We start from the raw sequence: 24866 nt of genomic DNA, 5'->3' as shown, positions 1-24866 counted from the left end.
ATCTTAGATAGTTATTTACTATTATACTTCCTTTCTTGCCACAATTATTAGGGTTGCCGCAATTATTTTTGGCAGCACTGGCATCAACAATAGTTGGGCGATTTTTTACGGCCCTCGAAACCGAATAGTACCGAAATTTCTTTCTCTGTAATTATATGGAAACTCGTCATAAACATTGTCAGAAAGAATTTGCCAGATAAATACTAAACAGCGTTAGAAATGATGTGTAGACAAAAAACATAAAAATTTAGATGTAAAAGTATGTTATAAGTTGGAAAAAGACTAAATGTGTAACAACATGAGGCTCGTTAGATTGTTTGAATTTTACTGTTTGACTTCTCTTTTACTTAGTTGGCAACGAAATAGGTAGCCAAGTATCTAGTTTTGTATTGTAAGTTCTTGTCTAGATACATCTGAATTCTATGAGAAAATGCAGCCAAGTTCACCTGGAAGTAATCCAAGCATTTAAACACCTGAATGTAAGTGATGCTCGTTTCTTTAATTACTCTTTCGCGTTGTAAACTATCAAATTTCTAAATTAGAAATAATATTAAATTTCTAAATATTTATATGTGTTTGGGGGTATGTAAGGTGTGTTTAATATGAAATTGCTTCAGGTTATTACAAAAAAGAGGTCGCTTCAGGTTATTACAAAAAACTTAGAGTTTCACAACTTTGTAACGAAAGTATTCAATGGGAGGCTTACTTTTTAGTGTCTAAAACTGGCAACCATCCAGCCGAAACTGGCGTGCAATTAATGTCACTCTTAATAGTAATTTTAGAACGCTAAAATCATGAGAAACCTACAGATGTTAATAGAAATATATATAATAATCGTCTAAATGATGGGCTATTTTCTACGTTAGCAAAACAGTAAGTCTTAGTATGCATATATACTAATACTATTTGTGAAACAACAGAGCTGTTTAACACAGTTATTTATCCAAACTTTTCAGATTGCTATCGTTTTAAATTATTTAGCATTTAGTTGATATTATTACAAAAAAAATCCAGCATAATATTATAACTTCAAATTCATCTGTATATGTTGCTCAAAAATTACGTAAGAAATATGAAATAAAAATATATTGTATGAGCATTTACGTACTTAAATACCGCAAAGCATTAAAAGAGCTATTTGCTTAATAGGAAGGATTCTTCTTGAGGGGAAACTGGCTGACTTTGAAGGAACCGAGACTAAATTAATTTAATAACGCACTATCACTTGCATTTTATCTCAGAGATTATATGAATTCTATTCTATTTCAGTTTCTTTTTTTATAAGTGTACCTTTCATTCAGTTTTTGTAAGTTTTGAAATAAATATTTTATCAAAAATACTTAAAAATAATTTTCTTTCCATCCCATAGTAAGCAGCGTTTAATGGGATTTTATCATATGTGCAACATTTTCTCACTGCTCGTGGAAAAAATTTCAAATCTGAATACATTTTTGGTAAATATTTTATGATAGAACAGTCTTTGAATCTCTAGTCCGACGTGTATCCTGTTTCGATGTTTTAAATCAATTTAAACACAGATCATAAAATTCCAGTACAGTTTTCCTCCGCTTAATATAATCGTGTTTGTTTTAATCACATTTTTAAAACTCTGATGTTATATCAATTTTAGCGAAAATCTAATATGTTTCCCAATGATATAAAAATCTTAAATACTATGGAAAGCGGAAGAGAAACTTTATACTTGAAACTCTGAACTGACTTTCGTAAATATATAGGTTAATCTTCGGATTATGGTATTTTGGCGATTATTTGGCGACCAACCCTGCTACAGCAACATGCTAGTTTTTTTTTTTTTTTTTTTTTTTGACACCATTTTGTTTTCACGAAGTAAAGGCTTTTTTTTTTTTTTTTTTTTTTTTAACTCAACATTTTTTTTCCAACAATCTGCTAACCGAATTACGCTTATGCTAGAACTTTTATGGAACAAAAGTGCTTAATCATGACGAAGATTAGGTGCGAAATTAGGAGAAAGTGCAGAATCGCCCACTGCTTGCCGCGTTTTTAAGAATTGCACATACACGGCAGCTATGTACACGTCGACCTATTTTCACTTAAAAAAACATCCCAGAATTGCACAAAAATGGCATTGCGCACACTCGACTTTATCCATGTACACTGCTAAAGTCCTAACTAGTAACCTTTACCGCCTTACCAAAATGTCGCCAAATTACCTGTTACCATATTCCAAAGATTAGCCAACATGGGTTGTATATATATATATAATTATAAAATTATCCAAAACTTCTAAAATTTGGAAATTTAAAAGAGGTATATGATTGGGAACATTTAAATTTTATAATTGTGTTTAAATAGTCATAAGCACTAAATGTATTCTTGTAATTATGCTAAATGCAACAAGAATAAGCTTATTATGATGACAGCTCTGTTCATGAAACAATTAAATGTATTAGCTCCAAATCTCAATTTTGCATTCATTTATTTCACTTTTGTGTTGAATCACTTTTCAAATTAAAAGATGATGCTCCAAAATTTTATGGTTATGTATTATTTTTCGTACTGAAGTATTAACGCAACCATTTTAGTGCAACCTGGTGACTTTTTACAGATGAAAAGATAAAAGTTACTTATCGGGTGTAAGCTGGTTTCCCCGCTTTTTTTTTTTTTTTTTTAGAAAAATACAAACTATTGACGTTTATGGTAATCGGTAAACATTATCAACATATGAAAAGCAAACATACTTTAGAAATTTAAAATGCAAGTTTGAATTATTAAATAAGGATTACGTGATGCATTAAAAAATAAAACACTTACATTCTTCTTCAAATCTTTCTGTAATTTCCTTATGCTGTGTTGTCTGTTTCCGCTTAAAAATGCATCAGAGAACTGCAGAGATTCGTCTTCATGCAATCCTCGGCAGCAGCTATGTCTTCCTTCGTTTTTCCCTTTGGAAAATTTTCAGCAAAATGCTCTATTCCTGCAGAAATTTTACCTCAGTTTTTTCCATTGCTGTCAAATTCCACAAGCTCATATTTTAAAAGTAAGGCATAAAATATCACGATTTGTTTATAAAAATCGTTGGTACTTGGAATGCAACAAAAAAAGAACGCATACGAAAATGGCCGCGTTGCTTGATTGATGGATTGTTATGAGAATGGTTGCCGGAAGATTAGTTATGTGCATGGTTTCCAAAGTTTGGCACATTCTGAAATTTGGCGACTTCTACTTAGGTGGGTGCACTAATACGTAAGTACCTTATTTTTAAAGAAATACTACAGCGAATATAGAAAGAAAAGTATGGCAACACTTAACGCTCTATTGGGAGTTTTAAAGATATACTGCTTTTAAAAATTTTGTTAGGTCATCGATTTGTGAATATGAAACACTATATGACTGTACGATATACTACGGTCAATGCGACATTTTCAAATCAAAGCATGAGTATCCTTGCCCAATGTATGGAAAAACAAAATAATAGAAAATGAATAGTGTATATAATTAACATTAAGCCATAAAGTTTATAAACAGTCTAGATTTTATTTACAAACGATCAACCAGAAATGATAGTTAACTTAAAGCTCGTTGCTATTCTGCCAGTTGCATGTTAAGACAGGGAACCGGCGAAAGCTTATATGCGGGCCACACCAAGGTTTTATCGAAGTTGTCAAGTTTTTGGGCGTTTCTTGGCTTCAAAGTCTCGTAGTGTAAACAAGAATACTTATATATCGATATTATCCCGTCGACCGTGAATGTGCCATCAAACTATGAAAAATGGCGCAGATTCCGCCAAACTTGCTCAGTCATTCATGCAGAATTCTGAGATATATTTCTATCTGAAACTTTTATAATAGAGCATCGTCAGTCTGTCTGCACAATCCACCAAATAGCCACTGCAGCGGATGTTGTTTCTTAATTCCCTGTACGAAGTAAAAGAAGTAATGTAATCATGGAAAATTTCGGGTACCATATTATATAAATATTCGGGTACCATATCAACGAAAATATCCATTTTGACCGCTATCGAATGCAATATGATGATGTCTTTGCGTGACATCTCTACTTAAGGACAGAATAAAAGACTCTTTTTTCCAAAAAGAATTATAAAACTAATTTAAAATGGCTTCAAAAGATATTTTTTCGTGGCGTCTGTACGTACGTAGGTATCTCGCATAACTCACAAACGAGTAGCCTCAGAACGTTGAAATTTTGTATATGGGACAGCATGTAGGTGTATAAGCACGTATGCTTCTACAGCATGTAGGTGTGCACCTCCCTTTTTTGGTGGCAATAGGCCGCACCAAAAGTTTATGTATGTATATATATATCTGTTATGTATCTGTTACTCGACTCATTCAGCTCAGTTTTTTTTTTATTCTTATATGTTGGAAAACTGTGCATTTTTTTTTGCTTTAAAAATTATTGAATTATCTTGTTCTTATCTTCCGGTTAAGGTTTTTATGCCTTTATTTAACTTATACACAATAGTTGTAGAATTATCAACAATTTAAAAGTTGTTTAAATGCGGCTAAGCCTAATTTTTTTTTTTTTTTCATAGCAGCCGTATTTGTTTACATTTGAAGCGTAGCAGAATCGTGGATTTGTTGCCAATCTAGAGAATCAATAAAGATAACATCTTCTTTTGTTATTGCGAATTAAATCATGCTTAATCCATTCTATAATTTCATTTAAGTTATTAAATTATCCCATATATAGACTCAGCATATCGTTCACAACAAATTAAGTCAGTTTCTACGCCTTCAGTGTCTTTTTGCTGGGTGAGACCAAAAGTAAACTTTCAGTTTTGTGCACCGAAAAATCTACCTTCTTGCCCGCTGGCTGAATTGTTTATATTTGCGTAGAAACTCTAAATTTAATTGTAAAAATTGTTCTTTAAATTGTTTTAACTGTAGTTATGCTTTATATTTTTCTGTATTTTTCAATTTTTAATAAAGATATTTTGAAGTTTCATGTATTTTTGACTTGTCGTGAATTGAGACCTGAATTAATTGAATGAGAAATATATCTCTAATGAAATTCTAGGAAATAAGTTTAAACGAAATACAGAAAAAATTGCGTATACTTTAATATTCAGTACAAGGAAGTCATGTGGTGTACACATCGGATTTTTTTCCGTTTCGTAAAAAGGTTTTCTTGGATTTGTATTCTTTTGTTATGGTTTCCGATTTTACAGAAAGCTCTTTTTAGAGCCCTATGAGTACTCTACCTCAAGAGTACCGTGATTGTTCCAGCTGTTTATCAGCCAGCTGTTTCTTCCTCTTTTCAACAAATAATTATTCTTTTGACTGGAGTTCAGTCAGAAATTAATTCTATAACTCCCGAACTATTTTTTCAATGCAAGGGAAGTATTGCAATAACAGTTATATCTAGTGTATTAAAAAACACATATAACTGTTATTGCAGTACTTTTCCTAGAAGCAGTTTATATCCTAGTTCATAAAAACAAAAGGTGGCCTAGCGAAAATCAATTGAAGTAATATCAAATAAAAGAGCAGTTGTTATGAATGTATGAATGTGTTTTGACATGACTCTTATCCATAATTGTCACTTAGACGCATTACTTGGCGAGTTTCAAAGTCGAATGCATAATACTAAGTACCTAAACGGGCCTTTAGGAGCTCCAAGTAAAGTACCACTTCCAGTACTACGGAAATACTACTTTAAATACGGAAAATTTAAATCTTTGGAAGTTTCATATAAGAGTTTTTATGAACAAAATATCGCCACACACAGACAGACATCTGAAAAAAATAGTAGAAATGTGTGGGGTCTCTCGGCCTTATTAACTGAAAACTCACTATCAAATATTTTGACCCAAAACATCACTTCCCTTAACTGTGTATATAGGTTGGTGGAAGGTAAAAATAATTTTTTACTGTTTTCATACGGAAATTTTTCTCGCAATTTTGTGCAAAGAATTTTTAAAAAATCGACTTGGTAGCTTCCTTTAATGTGCTTACGGTTTTTTTTCTATCGATTTCCCCAGTCACACACTTCACAGTGATTATAGTAGCATCTGATATCTTTAAGGATACCATAAATCAAAAGTTGAAGGATAACGGGCTACCTATATGGGTGTTTTCGTGGTATTTCCCCATATGTAATACAAATAAAAACGAATTCTCCTTAAGAGTTTCTTCATGAAGGCATTTCGTCCTTAAACCAGGGAGATTTTCCATGTTATATGACATTCAACTAAATAAACATGATGGCAAGATGTTGCACTTTTTGTACTAACATGAATCTAATATCCGCATGACGTCATACAATTGCATAGCCTACTTGTCTAGAACGAGAAGGAAACATTAATTTTTCATTTATGGTTTAATAAGAAATCTGCGAAAAATTTCGAAGACGTGCAGTCATTTTTATTAATAACAGCTTATTGGTAAAATTCCTAAAACGGAGCAGCTACCCCAAGGGGTACAGAGAACAATACCGAGCAGGTGCTCCATTTTCGTCCGCATCCCACATCCCAAAGTCGTAAGAAAAACTCGTCACAAGAATTAATATTACAGATGAAATGAATATTTAAAATTAATTAATCATGTATTGTCAACGAGATTGCTTTTTTGTGTAAAGTTTGAATATAATTGGCCCTATACAAACACACTGTATTAATATGCGAAATACAGGTACTCTCAGTGAAAGAGATGTGTCAAATAAGAATAAGTCACAGAAGTATGAACTCACCCCAAACGCAACAGGTTACAGGTAGTAGTTGGCTTGACACCATAATTTCACCATTGGTCTTGCAGATATTGTCTCGCCACACTAACTGGGCAGTTTCACTCCAATTTCGAGAAAGAATGGTCCGGGGAATGGTTCGAAGGTTTCCCATCTGTCTTCCTCTACCAGCAACCTCTCGAGAGGGCTTGTTATCTGTTGTTACGTGTTTGTGTGGCAAAGGGACATTTATAATACACGACTTTGGTTATGTATATATATATATATTAAAAACTGAAGGGTTTACAGCAAGAAGGCTCCTGCTCCACATTTTTAAATTTTTGGAAAATTAAAAATTAAAAAGAAAAATTCAAAATTTTTTTTTTTTAACTTATGTTCTAAACGTTTGTTCTTATTAAAAATGCTAGTAAAAATGATTTTTACGGCTATTACTGTAGCAGAATGTGTGTTTAGTTAGGCTACATTTTTATTTAAATTTAGGAGCTAGGCCCTTACTGTCCCGTTGGTCGTTAAATCGCCCATTTTGGAGTGATAAAATGTTTAAGAGCGAAATGTTTAAGTTTAAGATCTGTGAGAAAAGGTTTATTAACAAATGAAAGAGAACGTTTATAACATATGAAAAAATAACATAAAACAACATAATATGGGGGGGAAAGGAATCGTACCAGTATGAAGTTCGTAAAAGTTCATTTCAGCACATATTCTTGTCAATATTAACTTAATGAAACTTATATAGGTACTTTTTATTATTCATTGCAAAATTCGCCTGCAATTTCTTCAGCATCACTGCTTGTGAAGTTGCCTGCTTTCAGATTGTCATAGAACCACATTTCGGTCTCAGAAAAATATTCCCTTGCATAGTGCGTAACGTCCTTATGCTTAGCTGCCTTCAGAGGAAGTGATGACTCATAAACTGGCTGAAGACTTACCACAGATGGCTTAATTCTCTGTTTGCTGCCAATAACCTTGACCAGTTGTTTCACTGGCGTTCCGACAGATTGGCTGCATAGAATAATGGCTTCCTGAGAAGCTTCCAGTTCGTAAAAGAATAACCGAGACATGGTAATAGCAAATTTGCCTTTTTTATTACCACTTAAAATCACATATGGACTCTTCAAGTAGAACACTTTCAAAATATTTTCGAAGTTGAAAAGATCCTGTAGTAGCGGCTCAACTCAGCTGTACAGGCATTAGTTAGATTTATAGTATTAAAATACCAGCTTCACTTTTGCTTTGAGATTTTTGAAAACTACAACTGGAAACTGAGCCCTTTTTTTTACTCCAATGCAAAGAACGATTTTCTTTCAACAATAAAGACCCATGAACACAAAATCTACCAAAAGTGGATGCGCCGCTGATCGTAACCTTCCGTGAAAAATTTTTACAACGGTGAATTTCTGTGAAAAGCTTTGCAAAGCCTTCCCTGAAAAAAATCTAATTATGTGGACTGTCAAACACAAAGACCTTTGACTGAACAATGTAATATGATTCTAAAACAATATCAAAGTTTGTATTTTGCGATTATGTAAATAATTTTGGTTAAAATTTCAGGATTTGTATTTTTCAAATTATTTTTCTTCATTTCCTAATTCTTTAACGCTTTCTCTCTAAAAACTTTTTTCTCTCACCCAGCCCTTTTTTTCTTGAACGGGAAGGGCAATATGTAAAATATAAAATATAAGATGTAAAATATAAAAATCTTGCTTTCAAATAACAAATTAATAACCCTTTAAAATCTTCATCCTAAAAATAACAGAACAATAAATTTTCTAACTAAATGAAAAAGATCCGTCATTTAATATGTACTGCGCACTTATCCATGAAATCTGAACTCTACATCTGGACATTAAACTGCCATGTGATCTGAAATGTAATCCGGTGGTATAAAGGGATAATTGCATCGCAACTCCGTCTAAAAACGTCCGTCTCGGTATATTCGACTGCTTGCTCCTGAGCGTGAAGGTGCTCGTCCCCTCGCTCTGCGTTTTCGCTGTTCTGCAGTATTAACCTCTCGTTTTTCTGAGTTTGACTATTGTGACTGAGAAACTGCTGTGCTTTCTCGATTGTGTATTCAGGTCAGCATGCAAACCACTATGTTTAGTATGCTGTAAAACGACCTACTTTTACCCTGTGCTTTTTAAGCATAGACTTTCTGCATTTCACTACTTCATCTACCGGCATCATGGAACGTTTCCTGGACTTCATTGCAACTGAGATTACTCAGCTGGAACTCCGTCAAGAAGACAAAGGTTTCCTTACCCCTGAAGAAACAAGAGACCTGAATTTGTTCAAAAAATTCCGAGCTCTTGCTGACCAGGAATTTGTGAACTCCAGAACACAGGACGACCGTGCTAAGACCAAAACTGATGACAACCCTGGCTTCCCGCCTCTCCCAAAGATCAACGCTCGACGTGCTGAGAGTCCCGCCAGGTCGGATGAGGACTTTACAAAATACAAGGCTTTAGATGTCAGCTCTGACTCCGATGGAGAACCCAAAGGAGACAGAACCAGACGCACCAGAAAACCTGCGAAAAAAGCTGTTGCACCCCTGGCTGCTGCGACTGCTCCTGAAATTCCAAAGACTCACCCTGTTGCTGATCTCACTCCGCAACAGAATATGGACACAGACCCCGCCCCAGTGCAGACACCTCCAACCAATCAGAACGCTCCGATCAACAGTGCGAGAAAAGTGCCGCCGATTATAATCAAAGACAGCAGATTCGCATGGAATGACTTAAAAACGCTGTTTAATAATAAGAATTTTTCTCTGCACGATTTCTATGGAGAAAACATGAAGGACGGAATCAAGATTAAAGTGAAATTGCCCACCATTTATCGGGAAATGGTAAAAGTGTTAGAAGAAGAAGGCATCAGGTATCACTGCTATGCGGTTCCCGAATCTAAACATATAAAAGCTGTGATACGTAACCTCCCGTCTTACATGGACCCTGAGGAAATTATGATGGATCTTAAAGAACATGGACTCGACGTCGTGCGGGTCAACCAACTCACTATCAGGCGTAACGGAGAAGTTATTAAGCTTCCCCTGTTTCTCGTTACTCTCACCCGCAAGGAGAAAAACAAGGAGATACACCAGTTAAAATTTGTGCTGGGAATGAAGATTAGTGTTGAGAGATACCGTGGCCGTAAGGGACCCTTGCAGTGTTATCGCTGTCAAGGGTTCCATCACGCCCAATCGCACTGCAATCACGAACCACGTTGTGTTCGTTGCGGTGAACCTCATGAATCATTTAACTGTGACAAGGATAAGGCAACTCCGCCTAAATGTGCCAATTGTCATGAGATAGGTCATACAGCTAACTACAGATTATGTGTGAGTTTTCCAAAACCAAAAACCACTCCGGCTGTGAAAACGTTCTCTGATCGGGTAGTGCATAATAAAACTTATGCACAAGCTTTAAACACCGGCCTCGCTCCTGAATTTCTAACTGAAGCAAAACAAGTTGCAGCTGAGCTACGTATGCTTGTCTCTGCTCTAAAAGAAACTGGATTTACTCTGATGGCAAAATCAAACGTATCTCAAGATCATACTCCTGCAGCCCCTGTTAATGGCTAATTACATGAAAAAGTGTACTCCCGTAAAAATAATGATATGGAATGCCTGCGGGCTACCCACCAAAATTACTGAACTGCACCATTTTTTAAGTGAGCATGATATTGACATTGCAACCATATCAGAGACTCATGCAAAACCATGCCAACGCCTGAGAATTGCAAATTACAATTCATACCGCTGTGATAGACTTTCACGCAGAGGTGGTGGTGTGGCAATATATGTGAAACGTAATTATGCATCTTGTCTTATATCTGATTCAAAAAATTTTAATTGTGAGCAAACTACTGTGTGTGTCACTCTTCCTGTGTTTAATAACATCAATTTTTGTGCTGTGTATAACCCTCCTACGAATAGACTATGTGATAATTTTCTAAATAGCATTCTACCGGATGACATACCTACCCTTGCTGCCGGGGACTTTAATGCTAAGCATATAGACTGGAACTGTCGTCGAACAAACCTAAATGGTAAAATTCTCCATGAATATATTTTACAGCATCCGGTGGCGCTACATGCCCCACCAGAATACACGCGGCTTCATAATAGAATTGAATTTTCTGATATACTAGACATTGCAGTCACTACAACGACTATCCCCGTTGCAATGGAAGTATTTCATGAATTGTCCTCTGACCACCTCCCCGTAATCGCAACATTAGGAGTGACAAAAACTTCTGAGTTCTCTACTAAGCGAATTACGAATTGGAATCTCTTCAGCAATATCATGAAAAACTCACCTCCTCGACTGCAAAATCTCAATACCAAACAAGGCATAAACACCGTAATTAATGCCTTAAGTGAAAGCATTCAAGGTGCAATTAAGGAAGCCAGTACTGAAATTACTAATCGTGATAAGGCTTTCAGACTGCCCCTTAATATACGACAGCTTATGAGAGAGCGAAATAGACTCAGGAAATGTTATTATTTAACGTGGGACCCAGCACTTAAACGTGAAATAAATCGTAAAAATAAGCAAATTCAGAAGGCCATTAAAACCTTCAAAGAAGAACTATGGGATGATAAAATGTTAAATCTGGATTCTAGAGAAGGTACATTCTGGTCTTTAATCAAAAATTTTAAAACTTCCTTCACAAGTAATCGACCCCTCTATGACAGAGGTAATATTGCCATCTCCAATCAGGAAAAGGCAGAAATCTTCGCAGCACACCTCCAAGAACAGTTCTCGCCAAATGATTGGCCAAATGACTCTGATTTCGAATTAAAGACCCTCCTACGAGTGAGGGATTGGCTCAACGCCCCTTCAGTCAGACTTCCAATTAAATATGCCACTCCTACTGAAACGACTAATATTATCAAACACCTGAGACAAAAGAAATCTCCAGGAATTGATGAAATCAGCAATACAGCAATTAAACATTTGCCGCCTAACATCATCTGCAGCCTGACAAGTATTTTTAATGCTTGTCTTGCTCTTTCTTACTTTCCAACACCTTGGAAAATTGCTAAAATTATTTTACTACCTAAACCGGCTAAAGATCACACCCGACCAGACGGATATCGTCCTATTAGTCTACTGCCGGGTTTAAGCAAAATTTTTGAGAGAATTATCCTGAATAGACTGAAACCATATTTCAGCATCTTCCGCCGGAACAATTTGGGTTCCGTGCTCACCTCTCAACAACGAAGCAACTTGTCCGAATAACCGAATTCGCTGGTGCAGCTCTGCACTGCAAACTTAATGTTGCTATACTCATGCTAGACGTGGCGAAAGCATTCGACCGCATCTGGCATGAGGGCTTAATTGCTAAATTAATTGACCTTCAACTGGACAGAGAACTCATTCTGCTAATCCATTCTTTTATCAGGGATCGGACATTCAGAGTCTCGGTAAAAAATGAATTATCCAGCACTAAAATAATGACTAGCGGTGTTCCACAGGGTTCTGTGACTGGCCCTATACTCTATCTATTCTACGTTTCAGACTTTCCGAGATTGCATTTAAATCATAATTCTATGCTAGCCTGTTATGCAGACGACACTGCCCTGGCAGTGAAGTCTGCTAACATCAATCATGCTATTCGGAAACTCCAAGACACTATTCCCTCCATAGAACAATGGTGTGGATATTGGAAGATACGAATTAACGCTCAAAAATCGCAGCTCCTACTCATAAGGAAAAGGAAGAAAAATGTTCCGATCAGGCAAAGTGTTTATCTTTTTAACGAGGCTGTGCCTATCGTGAAACAAGCCAAATATCTGGGCATCACCATCAACGACAAGCTCACATGGCAGCATCACATCCAACAAATCAGGGATAAAGCGATTAAAGTCATGAAATGTTTATATACTATGATAGGGAAATATTCAAAACTTTCGTTAGACAAGAAACGACTTATTTATCTAGCCACAATCCGACCCATCATGACGTACGCTTCGCCAGCATGGACTACCGCTACGAAGGGTGAAATCCAAAAATTACAAGTTGTGCAAAACCAATTTTTAAGAATTATCACAAATGCACACCCGTATGTGAAGAACAAACGTCTCCATGAAGATTTAATTATGGATACAATAGTGGAATATTTAAGAAGAACTAACACGGCATTTTATGACGCCGCTAAGGAGTGCCAACATATGGACATTTTCAACCTATTTCACTATGAAATTTTACACGAGGACAGGCACCTCCGTCCATATGCCGCTTTTCTACTCAGTGGAAACCAGGATTTTCCAACATAATTTGTGTTTTTAAGTATGTAGTACTCTGAAAAACTTATTTGACTTGTAAATAATGATGTTTAGAAATTTTAGCCGGATGATCATGTGACACACACAGCCACGCCCACAAGCTATTACTTATATTTTTCCTGTATATACTATTATACTTTTTGGAATCGTATTTTAGTTTCTGCATTTATGACTGCAACACACACCTTTTATGAACTGATTTAGTACTATTTTATGTATAACTACTGTAAAACTTCAGATTTACAGCGCTACGATGCCTGGATACCTCATCGCCAACCAGATGTCTTATCGCTCATCACGTGGCATTGGTCACACCCCCTGCATCTGCTATCCGGTCTCCACGAGAACTACGTTCGGCATTTCCTTACCTGCAGCGCTCCTAGAAGCACCAAAGTTCGATAGCCGGAACACAAACTGCGATTTCGCAGGTTAATCGCGGCAAATAAAGCAAGTTGGAGTTGGAACTCCGTCTATTGTGTACTTATAATTCTTAATTCAATTTGCCTATGTTTGCACTACCTCATTCTTGTCACAGTCACCAGTTTCTCGACTTTTCTGCTCTCACTAATTTAGATAACAACTCCATTGATATTAATACGTTAACAATATTCTCATCTGACCTTACAAAATTATTATTTAAAAAAAAACCTATTCGATTTATCTTTCGGTTATTGTATACTACCTATCGAAATGATCAAACTGTTCTACAAGGGATAGAGCCTTGGCTCAGGCACCCTGGTGTCTCAAACAGCATTCTACAGAGAGAGAGAGAGAGAATTTCGTCTTTACCAATGCACTTTGATTTGTGCGTAACGCGCAAATTCATAAGGATTTAAAGATTCTACCGATTCACGATCAAATACTAACTACTGCACACAACTTCTTTGAAAAAATGAAAAACTCGCAATACCCGGCCCTCGCAAACTATGATCCCACAGAGGAACTTGTAGTAAAAAGACCGCGAACACTTCATCGTAATGCATTATGGCGGTAGTGTACAGTATGTATATTTTATTCTACTTTTTTCACGTATTTTAATGCTCTTCATTTAATCAAGTTTTGCTTATGTTTTGGACTATGCTCTGACAAAGCTTATGGACTTTGATTACAACTTATATTACTTACTTATTTTACTTATTATTTCTATTTAACCAAGAATTTATTTAGTACTATAGTGTTTTATAGCAAAGACTTTGCTTGCAGTAAAACTTTTAGTTCGCGGTCTTATGACTCCTTCACTGGCTACTGGCCACCTCGCATCTCGTGGTGTTTACTCTGCAACTTTAATGAAATAAATTTTCTAGCATGATTAATTAATTGTACTCTACCCGAATTGTGTTTTTGAAGAATAAGGACATTATTATCTCTTCAAATTCGTCTTTTTGAACTTCTACATTCTTATTTTACGTTTTATTCAGCAATTTTATGAAACTTAAGTCTTATTTTGCACCGACCAATCCCATAACTCACTGCTACTGACATGCCATTTAATTGCATTTAAAAATTACTATTTACTGAGTTAATCTTAAGATATCGATCTCGCCTTCGGGTGTGGTGTATTTTTCAATACACCTCTTATTTTATTCTGATTACTAATGGCCTTTGGTAAAATATTTAACTATTGGTTAGAACTCTTAGAAGTTGATGCCAGAAGAAAAGATACGATCCTAGATCCTAGATTCCGTCTTTTCTCTTGCTTCGTTTCGCTGCTTCGCATTGTCGCTCGCTACGTAGAATTTATTTTTCTAATTTTCATCCTTTAAGAAAATGTAAGCTGTATAAAATTGGGGGGCGGGTGCATAGCACACCCACAGTGTGCATTATCTAGAAAAATTATTTGTGGAATTTAGACCATGTCTGCAAGTTCTTTTGGTTTATGCATCCATCGTTCTAACTACGCAGCAAAGTCTTCAAGTTAAGATGCTGTCTTCTCCGATGCCAAACCGTTGCAACTCTCATCAAGTCATCTTATTTCAACAATAACGCAGTTTATTGTGCCAAGAGTATTTATACTGATGTAATGCTAGAGACAAGCTATGATTGGTTAATTTGAGGTTGTTACATAACATAGAAGGATCTCGAATTTGAGAGAACAGAAGAATTTAGGAGGAGAGCACCAACTCTAGAATCGTCAATTTTGAGGTCACCAATTATTTTTAAAGCAGCTCTCGTATATTCTTATATCTTATATATAATTGATCTTTCTTATAAAACTACTACGAGTACATACATATATATATATATGTTATACGAGTATACTAGAATATATATATATATTATTTCATTGTAAATTTTGTGTTCTCTTTAAGCATTTTTATACTACATTTAAAAGCCAGACGAAGGCTGGTCGCGTAGCGGCTATTTTTAGATAATACAAGGTTTAAAAAAAGTGGTGAATGTTGTGAAATTTAGTCAGTTTTCTTTTAATTAAAGCGTGTGATTAAACTTACTTATCACGCTTTTTGGTTAAGGTGTAAAATAAATTATTAAAACAAGCCAAGAACATAAAATGCAGTAGTGCACCTTAACAATGTTATTCAACTATAACACTACTCGTATTATTAGCAAATATAAACAACCTAATCCTAAACGAAGCAAACAAATATAATTATAATCATATGGAACATTGTCAAATAAACAAACTAAATATCGAACACGAAACGAATGGAGAGGAATGGGGAAAATCGAACTAAGTGCCGGTATGATTATTGGAAGTCGTAACGTCGGGAAATTGTTCAAGCTCTTGGAAAAGTGGTCATTTCAAAATTAAAGCTAGTAAAAGTCAAAAACTTAAAAAAAATATATGTGTTTCTGAATAATAAGGTTAAAACAAAATGTTAAAAGGGGCGCAATTTTACGTACATTCATTTTGAACATTCATTTGTTTTTTTTTTCCTCTGTAAAAATTGTACCACTAAAAATATTGTAATGTACCACCAGCGGTACATGTACCACAGTTTGAGAACCAGTGCGTTAGAGAATTTGGCAGAGAAACCGTGATGGATGTTACGATTAGAATTGTCAAATGATAAAAAAAACTCCCATTAAATATTTTAGGAAAATAAAGTATCGATATTTCATATTTAAAACAAATCTGAAAGAAAAATATACTGATCTGCGATTAAATTCTTAAGGGAAAAGAAATCTGGTTTTATTCAAATAACCACAAGCTGAAATTATGTTTTAGTGATAACACCAAATGCTATGTTAGTGATAGCGCTAACGTCTATCATAATGCCAGGGCTATGAACTCAAAACTGGTCAAATGGAACATCTACTTCAAGAAAATGTATCTTTTTCTTTCAGTACTGTATGTACGATTATATCGGGTTTTAACGGAAGTTTCCTGCCACCGCAACTTTCGTCTGCTTTATTCAAATAACCACAAGCTGAAATTATGTTTTACTGATAACACCAAACTAGCACTAAAGTCTATCATAATGCCAGGACTATGAACTCAAACTAGTCAAATGAACATCCACTTCAAGAAAATGTATATTTTTCTATCAGTACTATATGTACGATTATATCGGGTTTTAACGGAAGTTTCCCGCCACCGCAAATTTCGTCTGCGCAAACAGCTCGCGTTGGCGTATTTAATCATATTTTGTCAAACGATTTTTGGCATCTGAAAGAAAGAGACATTGCTTTAGAACACTGTGTAGCGAAATTTGTAAAAAAATATCGTTGTCATTAAGTACAAAGTGTTCGAAATGGAATTATCACGCTACCAGATTGGAACCATCATTTATTTCCAATTCTCTTGTAGAAAGTCGGCTACAGAATGTCACCAAATCATATGTATAGCTTTAGGTACTGATGTTGTATCATATGACACTGTAAAGGCTTAGTACCGAAAGTTCAAAAACAAGGACTATGACACTCAAGTAGCAGAGCGCTCTGGGCGGCCGACTGATGTTTTTAAGGCCCGACTGGGAGAACTTGTGGAAGAGGTTCAGTATACAACCACTCGAGAGTTTGCTAAGGAGTTAGACAATAGTACTATGTCTATTAGTCGCACTATACATCACATAAACGTAACGTACAAGTTAAATCGCTGGGTACCGCATTAAGTTGACTCAAGCAGGACATAACGCATGGACATCCAAATCCGCAGTCTCATTCCGACCGGAACGAAATGCTTAAACCTATCGTGCTATTGTCCTATACGGTAAAGCATTTGTGCCACAGGCTTCTTCTAATCCTCGATAGCAATCTGTTGCATTTTTGCCACGGGCAACCTCGATTTTAAGTGATTCGTGAAGAAAGTTCTAATAAAAAACCAGGACAAAATTTAAACATTACCTGTGAGCTGTAATCTACGCCCTTTATTGACCCAGCTTGCGATTTGTAATATTTAGGATTAAGTAAAAATAAAATTCAATATTTTAATATTATACCAGTTAAATTTTATTATTATACTAAATTAACAGTTAAATTATTAAAAGTAGCATACTTAAAATGGAAATATTCTTATTAATAATCTATAAATAATGCAGCTACCTTCAAATGAAAAAAAAAATCTGAATGGTTTCAGATTTTAAATTACACCCAAAGAAGTTTTTTTAACATTTTGTGTGTTACATTTATTTATTAAATATCACGTTCTTCGCACTTAAACCATAAAATCCAGTTCAACAGCAATATCACAAAATAGTCTTAAACTGAGCATATCCCCCCTTTAGAATTTAAGATACAGAGACTCGCGCGTTGGAGATAAAAATGTTTTTTCGGTACAACGTTGCTATTGCTCGCTTTGAAAACATCGAGTCTGTTAATCAAAATTTTGTTTTTGATTAACAGACGTTTTTGAAAAAAGTTTTACAAAATACGAAATCGATAATAAAACAAATTCCAAATTTCAAATTTGGGCTTCCACGTGCTCATATTCGTAGCAGGATTACGCCATTCAAAATTCGATGGCGCTATGTACCGCAGTTTTAGCACAATGCGAGAAATATACATTCATTTATGCAGATTTTTCCTTATTTAATTTTTTCAAATATAATGCAAAATTTTAACATTTGGAGGCAACAGTTTGAAAAGCGAAACGAACATTTATAGTGAACCAACGCAAAATCGCAAAACGAAAACTTTAGTTCTTCAGGGCCAAAGCCCCTTTGGACTAAAAAAGAAGTAAACTTACTCCAGTCGGAATGACTGGTATTATTTTACTCGGGCTTAATTCTTTAAAAATAAAAAATTGAAATGTAATTTTTTCCCTTCAGTTACTTATTTGTTGTTCTATGTTTACAGTAATTATCCTCGTGTTATGGCTCCCAAAGTTCTATTCAAGTTGGATTTGCGTCTCTTACGTTTCAAACTTCATTATTTCTTCTATTGTGGTGGTAAGTTTGTTCTTATCATTTAGAAAATATAATCTATAGCATAGTTAGTTATTATGCACTCATTAAGCCCGTTATTGATGGTGAAAGTGTAAATTTCATCACTATTGCATACGACTCATCGAATGATTATTCTCAACTTTGTCTAAAATGAAACTACACATGAAGATGCTCAAAAACCCTAAGAGAAACTGAATAATATTAGCAAAAGTACTAGGCAGCTGATATGCTAATGATTTAATTACCAAAGTTTCTGATATTTATAAATAAAACTAATAATCTCCCAAAAAATTCCTGACCTCAGTTTATTTTTGCGATTAATGTGCCAGTGATTTTTTAGTGAATTTTCTATTCATATTGCTTGTTAATAAATCACAAATGATTTATGATTTATACATCTGGACCTCTGTTTCATCACTTTAAATAAATGCAAATTCTTGCAAAATAAATATCCTATATACATTCACTAGTGAAACAAATTAATATTATTATGAGAAAGATGCACGATAACTTCATCTAGCATATGAACATCAAATTGTCCTGCAAAGAATTCTTTTGTAATTAAATTTTTTCAGTATCATTTAATTTATGTGCATGAGAAACGTTTCAACTACTTTACTCATTTTAGGGGATTTTTTTATTAATTATGCTTATTGTTGAGAGTTGACTTGTAAATAAAATTAGGCTGTAGAACAGCGTTTCCCAAAGTGTGGGTCGCGACCCGGCACCAGTTCGCAGAAAAATTCAGCTGGGCCGTGGCAAAAATTCTAAAAACACAAAAAATCTATAATATTTTGCTCTAAATTTAATATTTTTCGAAACGTTTCCAAGTACTGCAGACGGCAACCCTTTACCACCGTTTCCTACCGGACCGTTTAAATTTGGGTGCTCTGATTGGCTGATTTCGATTCATCATTCAGTCAGGGATAAATAGAAGGGCTAGCTCATTTCTTTGTTCGACTCCTCGCCGACGCGAGCCTAATGGGGGGACGTAACAGGCAATAATCTGACGTCACTGTGATGCCACCTGTCCTGATTTCCCGCGTTTAAAACAGTAGTTTCATTGAGCTGCGAGACGATTTTCTAGAGGTTACATATCCAAAATTAATTTTAATAATATATATATCTGTTTTCTAATAATGTATATATTTAAAATAATTTATATATATGTAACTTTAGTCAGTTTTTATTTTAAATTCTATATTGTAAAGTATCGTTTACGTAATATGGCTTTTTGCGTTGCAGTAACGTGTCGTAGCACTTACAGAAGTATGAAAGGATGAGATATTTTATTTCATGGGACCAAAGGATCCAAATGAGAGTTTGCTTTTGACGAAAGAATGGATACACAAATGTCAAAGAGAAGATTCTATTAATGTGAAGAGCGGAAAAATCTGCAGCGAACATTTTCTATGCAGTGTTTATGCAGATGATATGAAAAATCGCTTGTTTGGATAGCCACAAAAAGAAACTGTTGAAATGGAATGCTGTGCCGAAAGTAAATTATGATGACAATAATAAATCGAAATTGATGATGACAATAATAAATCGAAATTGATGATGACAATAATAAATCAAATTTTAATGATTTTGAAATAAAACTCACAAATGAAAATGTAGATCATCAGATTTAAGGATAAACAAGAATGCATTGATAATTTGAAGAACAAAATAATATCCTTAGAAAATTGTATTAAATTGTATTAAAGTATTGAAAAATAGAGAAAAGAAAAATTTTAGAATGTTTGTTCAGCGACAAAGAAGGTGGATGACATCTAGACAGAAATTGGTATCAGAAATTAAAATCTCAAATAGCGAAATTTGGGGGGGGGGAGCACAAATCGGAGAATTTGGAAAAATGTCTAAAGCCTATTTTTATAAAGACGCAGATTAATGCATTACTGAAAAATCAGGTGGACTAGTGAAAATATTTCACGTTGCATTGTCATAAGAGCTCTGTCATCTTAAAGCTATGATTTTTGGAAAGAAAAAAAAAAAAAAGAAAAAGATTGGAATATCTTTACCTAATATTATCAAATTAAAGAAATGGTGTTTATTTTATTTTTTAGTGTTTTCTAAATTTTAGTGTAGTCCAAGAATTTAAAGTAATGTTCTTACTCTAAAGAAGGAAAGAGGCGAATATTTGTATTCTGTAGAAAAAATATGCGCTCTCAGTTTCGACGAAATGCATATAGATTGAAAACTCTGCTATGACTCTAAACAGACTAAGTTGGTTCTTTTCAAAATGTGCAGTTTGTTTTAATCAGAGGTCTCATTTCCGGCTCTGCCTCAAATTACTGAGAAACCGCGTTTTAGATAGAGATAGAGGATTTGTTTTAGAAGATGTAACTGTTTTAAATTTTGATATTATTAAAGAGGTTTTAAATAGAGATTGAGAAGAAATCAAATTGTGTCACAAACTAAAACCAAATTATTTAATGGTCAAGGGAAACGAGAGACAAAAAGTCGCTCCAGAGAAAACATTATTTTCAAAAAGTAACGCAAAACGTATACTCTACCCTACAGGAAATCAGAAAGCATCTGACTTCTATGAGTTAATCGATAATATCTTCGGTATTATGAATAGTACCAAAATAATACCAACAAGAATAACAAGTATTTAACAAACTAATTTTATTAAGTACTTGTTAAAGTTATTCTTATTGTATCCTTTGTAACTAATTATTGATTAGATTTTGTGCTAGATGAGCATTCTAGATAAAATATAATAGTATAAAACATCAAAGTAATTGGCTTAAAAAGACCTGCTTCCTTTACTCACACTTTTGAAAAATTAAGTAACTGTTTTAGGTACTCTGAATAAAGCTATTTTGTCAAAATTAAGGTAACAATCTTATACACATTTATTTAATTGTAATATAGATATAAGTATAAATTACAAAATTATTAAAAAAATATCTGTTATATTGAATCGGAAGAGAATTATAACAATGTAAAATTTACAATCAGGCAAAAAATCAAAGGTAGGTTAGTAGAAATGTTGCCATATATGTCATATATGTTTAAACTTATGTCAATGTAAAGTTGTTTTTTGAGTAAATTTAAATAGCTGCTATTATAGTTATCTTAGAAGCAGTATCAAAATTCTCTCAGTTAGCATGCAAATAAAGAAATGATTAGAAATAAACGTGCATTAAATAAAAAAAACCTGCAAATAAAAATAAAAAATACCCACGGAACTTTATGTTAAAAGAGTAGCACATTTTATCTATTATTTTAAAATTGAGTAAGCATTATTAAATTTTTTAATGGTTCAGTCTAAAATGCATAAAGCAGTAACATTGCCTCTTCCAAATTATAGCTATCTTTCACACACAGCTCATTTTAAACGCTGGTTCAAAAACGCTAATTTCCAAGCTGTGAATTATATTGGCGCGCTCAGTGTCATCATGGGTACATCATCACTTCTCACTTTCTGCTTCAGGGGGAAAAGCTCTATGAGCTAGCCCTTCTCTTTGATTACACGATTATTTCTGATCTCTTATCTTGGATTACACGATTATTTCTGATCAATGGTTATTTCTCGGAATTAGTGAAGTGCTCTGCTTGTGTTTTTGAGAATATTTTCGAAGATTTTTGTGATTGTGGTGAAAGTGTGATTTTGTTCCACATGGTGGGCAACGACTTTCCGCCGTTACCGGATAAACAGAAAATGGATGCGTCGACTGTTAGCGGGAAATTATGTGATTTCAGCTCTGATCTATTGGATTACGGAAACAAAATTCTGGACTCGGACTGGCAGGAACTTTACGCAAAAGAAATATGGCTCTACAATGATTTCTGTCGTGGTGTGGAAATGGTTACTAAAATAAATACGGATTTGATCGCGCGGGGAGACTCGTGCAAGAACTTTCTAAAATTGGTGACTGATGAAGTGATTGCGAAGAACATCCGGGGGAATCTAGAAAGGGAACAAGCCATCGGAACGACACTCAGATCAAGCTTTGAAGGTAAGTGCCAAAGTGCTGCTTCTGCCCTTGGTTGTGATATGAATTCTGATAATGTTAAACTTGCATGTAGAAATGTTTTAATTAATAATATTTTCTCTATTGCTAATGATTTGAGTTCTCGTAAAGATAATGATATGACTAATGGTTTAAATAATTGTAATGCCGGCCAAAATATTAATCAGGCCGAGTTAACGAAACCTAGGCCTAAGCGCCCATCAAAAAAATTCTCTAAACGTTCGATAAATGATGACAGGGACGCAGATGGTTTTATTCTTCCAAAGAACACTGCGCGCCCAAGTAAAATAATCAAATGCAATGCTGAATTGCCGCTGGCAAACAAATTTGAAAAATTAAGCACGCAAGATATAAATACTAAACCTGATGATGAAATTGATGATGTGATAATGGAAAATGTTGTTGTCAAGATTCCCAAACCTAAACCCATAATGGTAAAACCTGATGTTAAGTTTAATGACTTTATGAAGGTGTTACGTGATGATGTAAAATGTGAATTTGCGGGCAAGGTGCAGGGGGACTTCCTCAAAATCTTCCCGGAAACTGAAAATGATCACCGAACAATTACCAAATTCCTTGACGACAAAAAAGTTGACCACTACATTATTCTATCTAAACTTGATAAGCCACTCAAAGTGGTTATTAGAGGTCTACCAATTGATTGTGCCACGGAAGATATTCAAGAGGAATTAACTAGAATGGGATATAAAGTACGTAAAGTCGCCCAAATGCATAAGATTAGGACAAAAGTCCCCATGCCCTTGTTCCAAATTCACGTTGAAAGAACTCCTGAGATAGATAAAATATATGATATAACCAAATTTTTAAATTTTTTCGATAGCATCAAACCTTACAGAGTAAATGGGAGTGTTGTACAATGTCATAATTGCCAGCACTTCCATCACTCATCTGAGAATTGTAAATTGAAACCACGTTGTGTAAAATGCGCTGGCACCCACAAAACTGAGGAATGTGCTAGTAAATTTATTGACAATGTTAAATGTTGTAACTGCGGGCAGGCAGGACATCCTGCGAATTATCGCGGATGCCCTAAATTCCCAGCTCCTCAGGGTGCCAGGATGCAAAACAAAAAAATATTGTCTAACACCAACCAACCCATTAGGGATAGTTATATCAAATCAGGAGTTTCATATGCTAATGTTACTAGCGGGAAAATTCCCCAGAGTACTGATGATTTAGCCAAAAGTGAGAAAATTGTTAAAACTGCTACTAATACCAATAAGCCATGTAATCGGAACGATATGGGCCTGTCTGGCCTATTTGAGATATCAAAATTAGTGAAAGACATTGTTAATATGTTTAATGGGATTTCATTTGTAAATGTTCTACGTAAGATTACCAACAAAATGCCTGAACTACAGGCTACCCAAAATACTGTGGACAAATTGTTTATACTTTTTGATTTATTTGAAGAAATTTTTGGTTCTGTGAATAATGTAAATAATGTATAGTTTGAATACTGTTTTAAACATAATTACATGGAACGCAAATGGATTATCTCATAGAATTCACGAGCTAAGAGATTTTATAAATGAGTACACTCCTGATGTTATGTTCCTACAAGAACACAAGCTTGGCCCAGCTACTCCAATTTACGTGCAAAATTACGTGGTTCATCGATCCAACAGAGCTCCGGCAATCTCCCGCCCAAGAGGAGGTGGAACAGCGCTCCTGATTAAACGCTGCATCCCACATCTTCCAGTCACAATACCGCAGCTTTCGGTCGTGGAGGCCTCTGCAATATCACTCACAACAAACACTTCCACAACATACATTCTTGTCTCCACTTACATTCCCCCAGGACGTCATGTTTCTGCAGTCCTGGCTGACTTACAAATATTACTCAGTCTTGGTAAACACATTATCCTAGGTGGAGACTTAAATGCACGACACCGCGCGTGGAACTGCTACAACTCAAACGACACTGGACGTGTAATTTTCAACTTAGCCCACTCGGCTGGATTACACATAGCAGCTCCGAAAACCCCAACACGGTACACCACTAGGTCCACCGGGATCCTTGACTTCTTCCTGCTCGGAAATACCAGTGTTCCACTGGATATTTCCGTGCTGGACGAATTGTCATCGGATCACAACCCGGTTAAGATGATTCTGGACATTAGTAGGTATACCACAACAGACACAAGAGCCTTTAAAACAGACTGGCATATATTTGCCAAAGCTCTCAACAACATACACTATACACTCCCTACGATACAGACTGGGGATGACATTGATAGTTTCATTCAGGAGCTCACGGAAAATATCAAAGATGCTCATGACAAAGCAAAAATAGAAATCCACAAAAGGAAGCATGCAAGAAGTACAGATCTTGATGCATTAATCAAACAAAGGAATGCTGCAAGGAGACGTTTTCAACGGACTAGATGCCGAGAAGACAAGAACCAGTTCAATCGCCTTGCCAATGCAGTCAAGTCTCTCACACGCGAGCAAGCACAACAAAGCTGGACCAGCTACCTTAACTCACTTTCCACAGATGATAACTCTCTGTGGAAAGCTGTTTCTAGGTATACAAAATGCTAC

The 24866-nt window shown here is 35.0% G+C and overlaps 1 protein-coding gene across 2 annotated transcripts in view; it reads left to right on the top strand.

Moving 5' to 3' along the window:
- Nucleotides 1-304: 304 nt before the first annotated feature.
- Nucleotides 305-24866, top strand: part of LOC118204341 (major facilitator superfamily domain-containing protein 6-like) — a 44831-nt gene continuing 20269 nt past the window's right edge. The window contains exons 1-2 of one of the 2 annotated variants that reach the window (XM_035376672.2): nucleotides 305-479; nucleotides 18227-18318. In XM_035376672.2, the coding sequence (XP_035232563.1) occupies nucleotides 18243-18318 (76 nt within the window). In that variant the 5' untranslated portion in view covers nucleotides 305-479; nucleotides 18227-18242. Of the gene's footprint in view, nucleotides 480-737; nucleotides 874-18226; nucleotides 18319-24866 lie in introns of those variants that run through there. The other variant, XM_085813072.1, reaches the window with a different exon arrangement.

The sequence above is a fragment of the Stegodyphus dumicola genome, chromosome 3 (genome assembly GCF_044657685.1).
Source record: "Stegodyphus dumicola isolate Sdum_Otavi_A_Nest chromosome 3, ASM4465768v1".
NCBI classification, from domain to species: domain Eukaryota; kingdom Metazoa; phylum Arthropoda; class Arachnida; order Araneae; family Eresidae; genus Stegodyphus; species Stegodyphus dumicola.
Note: the sequence above shows the minus strand (reverse complement) of the source record. Positions and strands in the feature narration are given on the sequence as shown.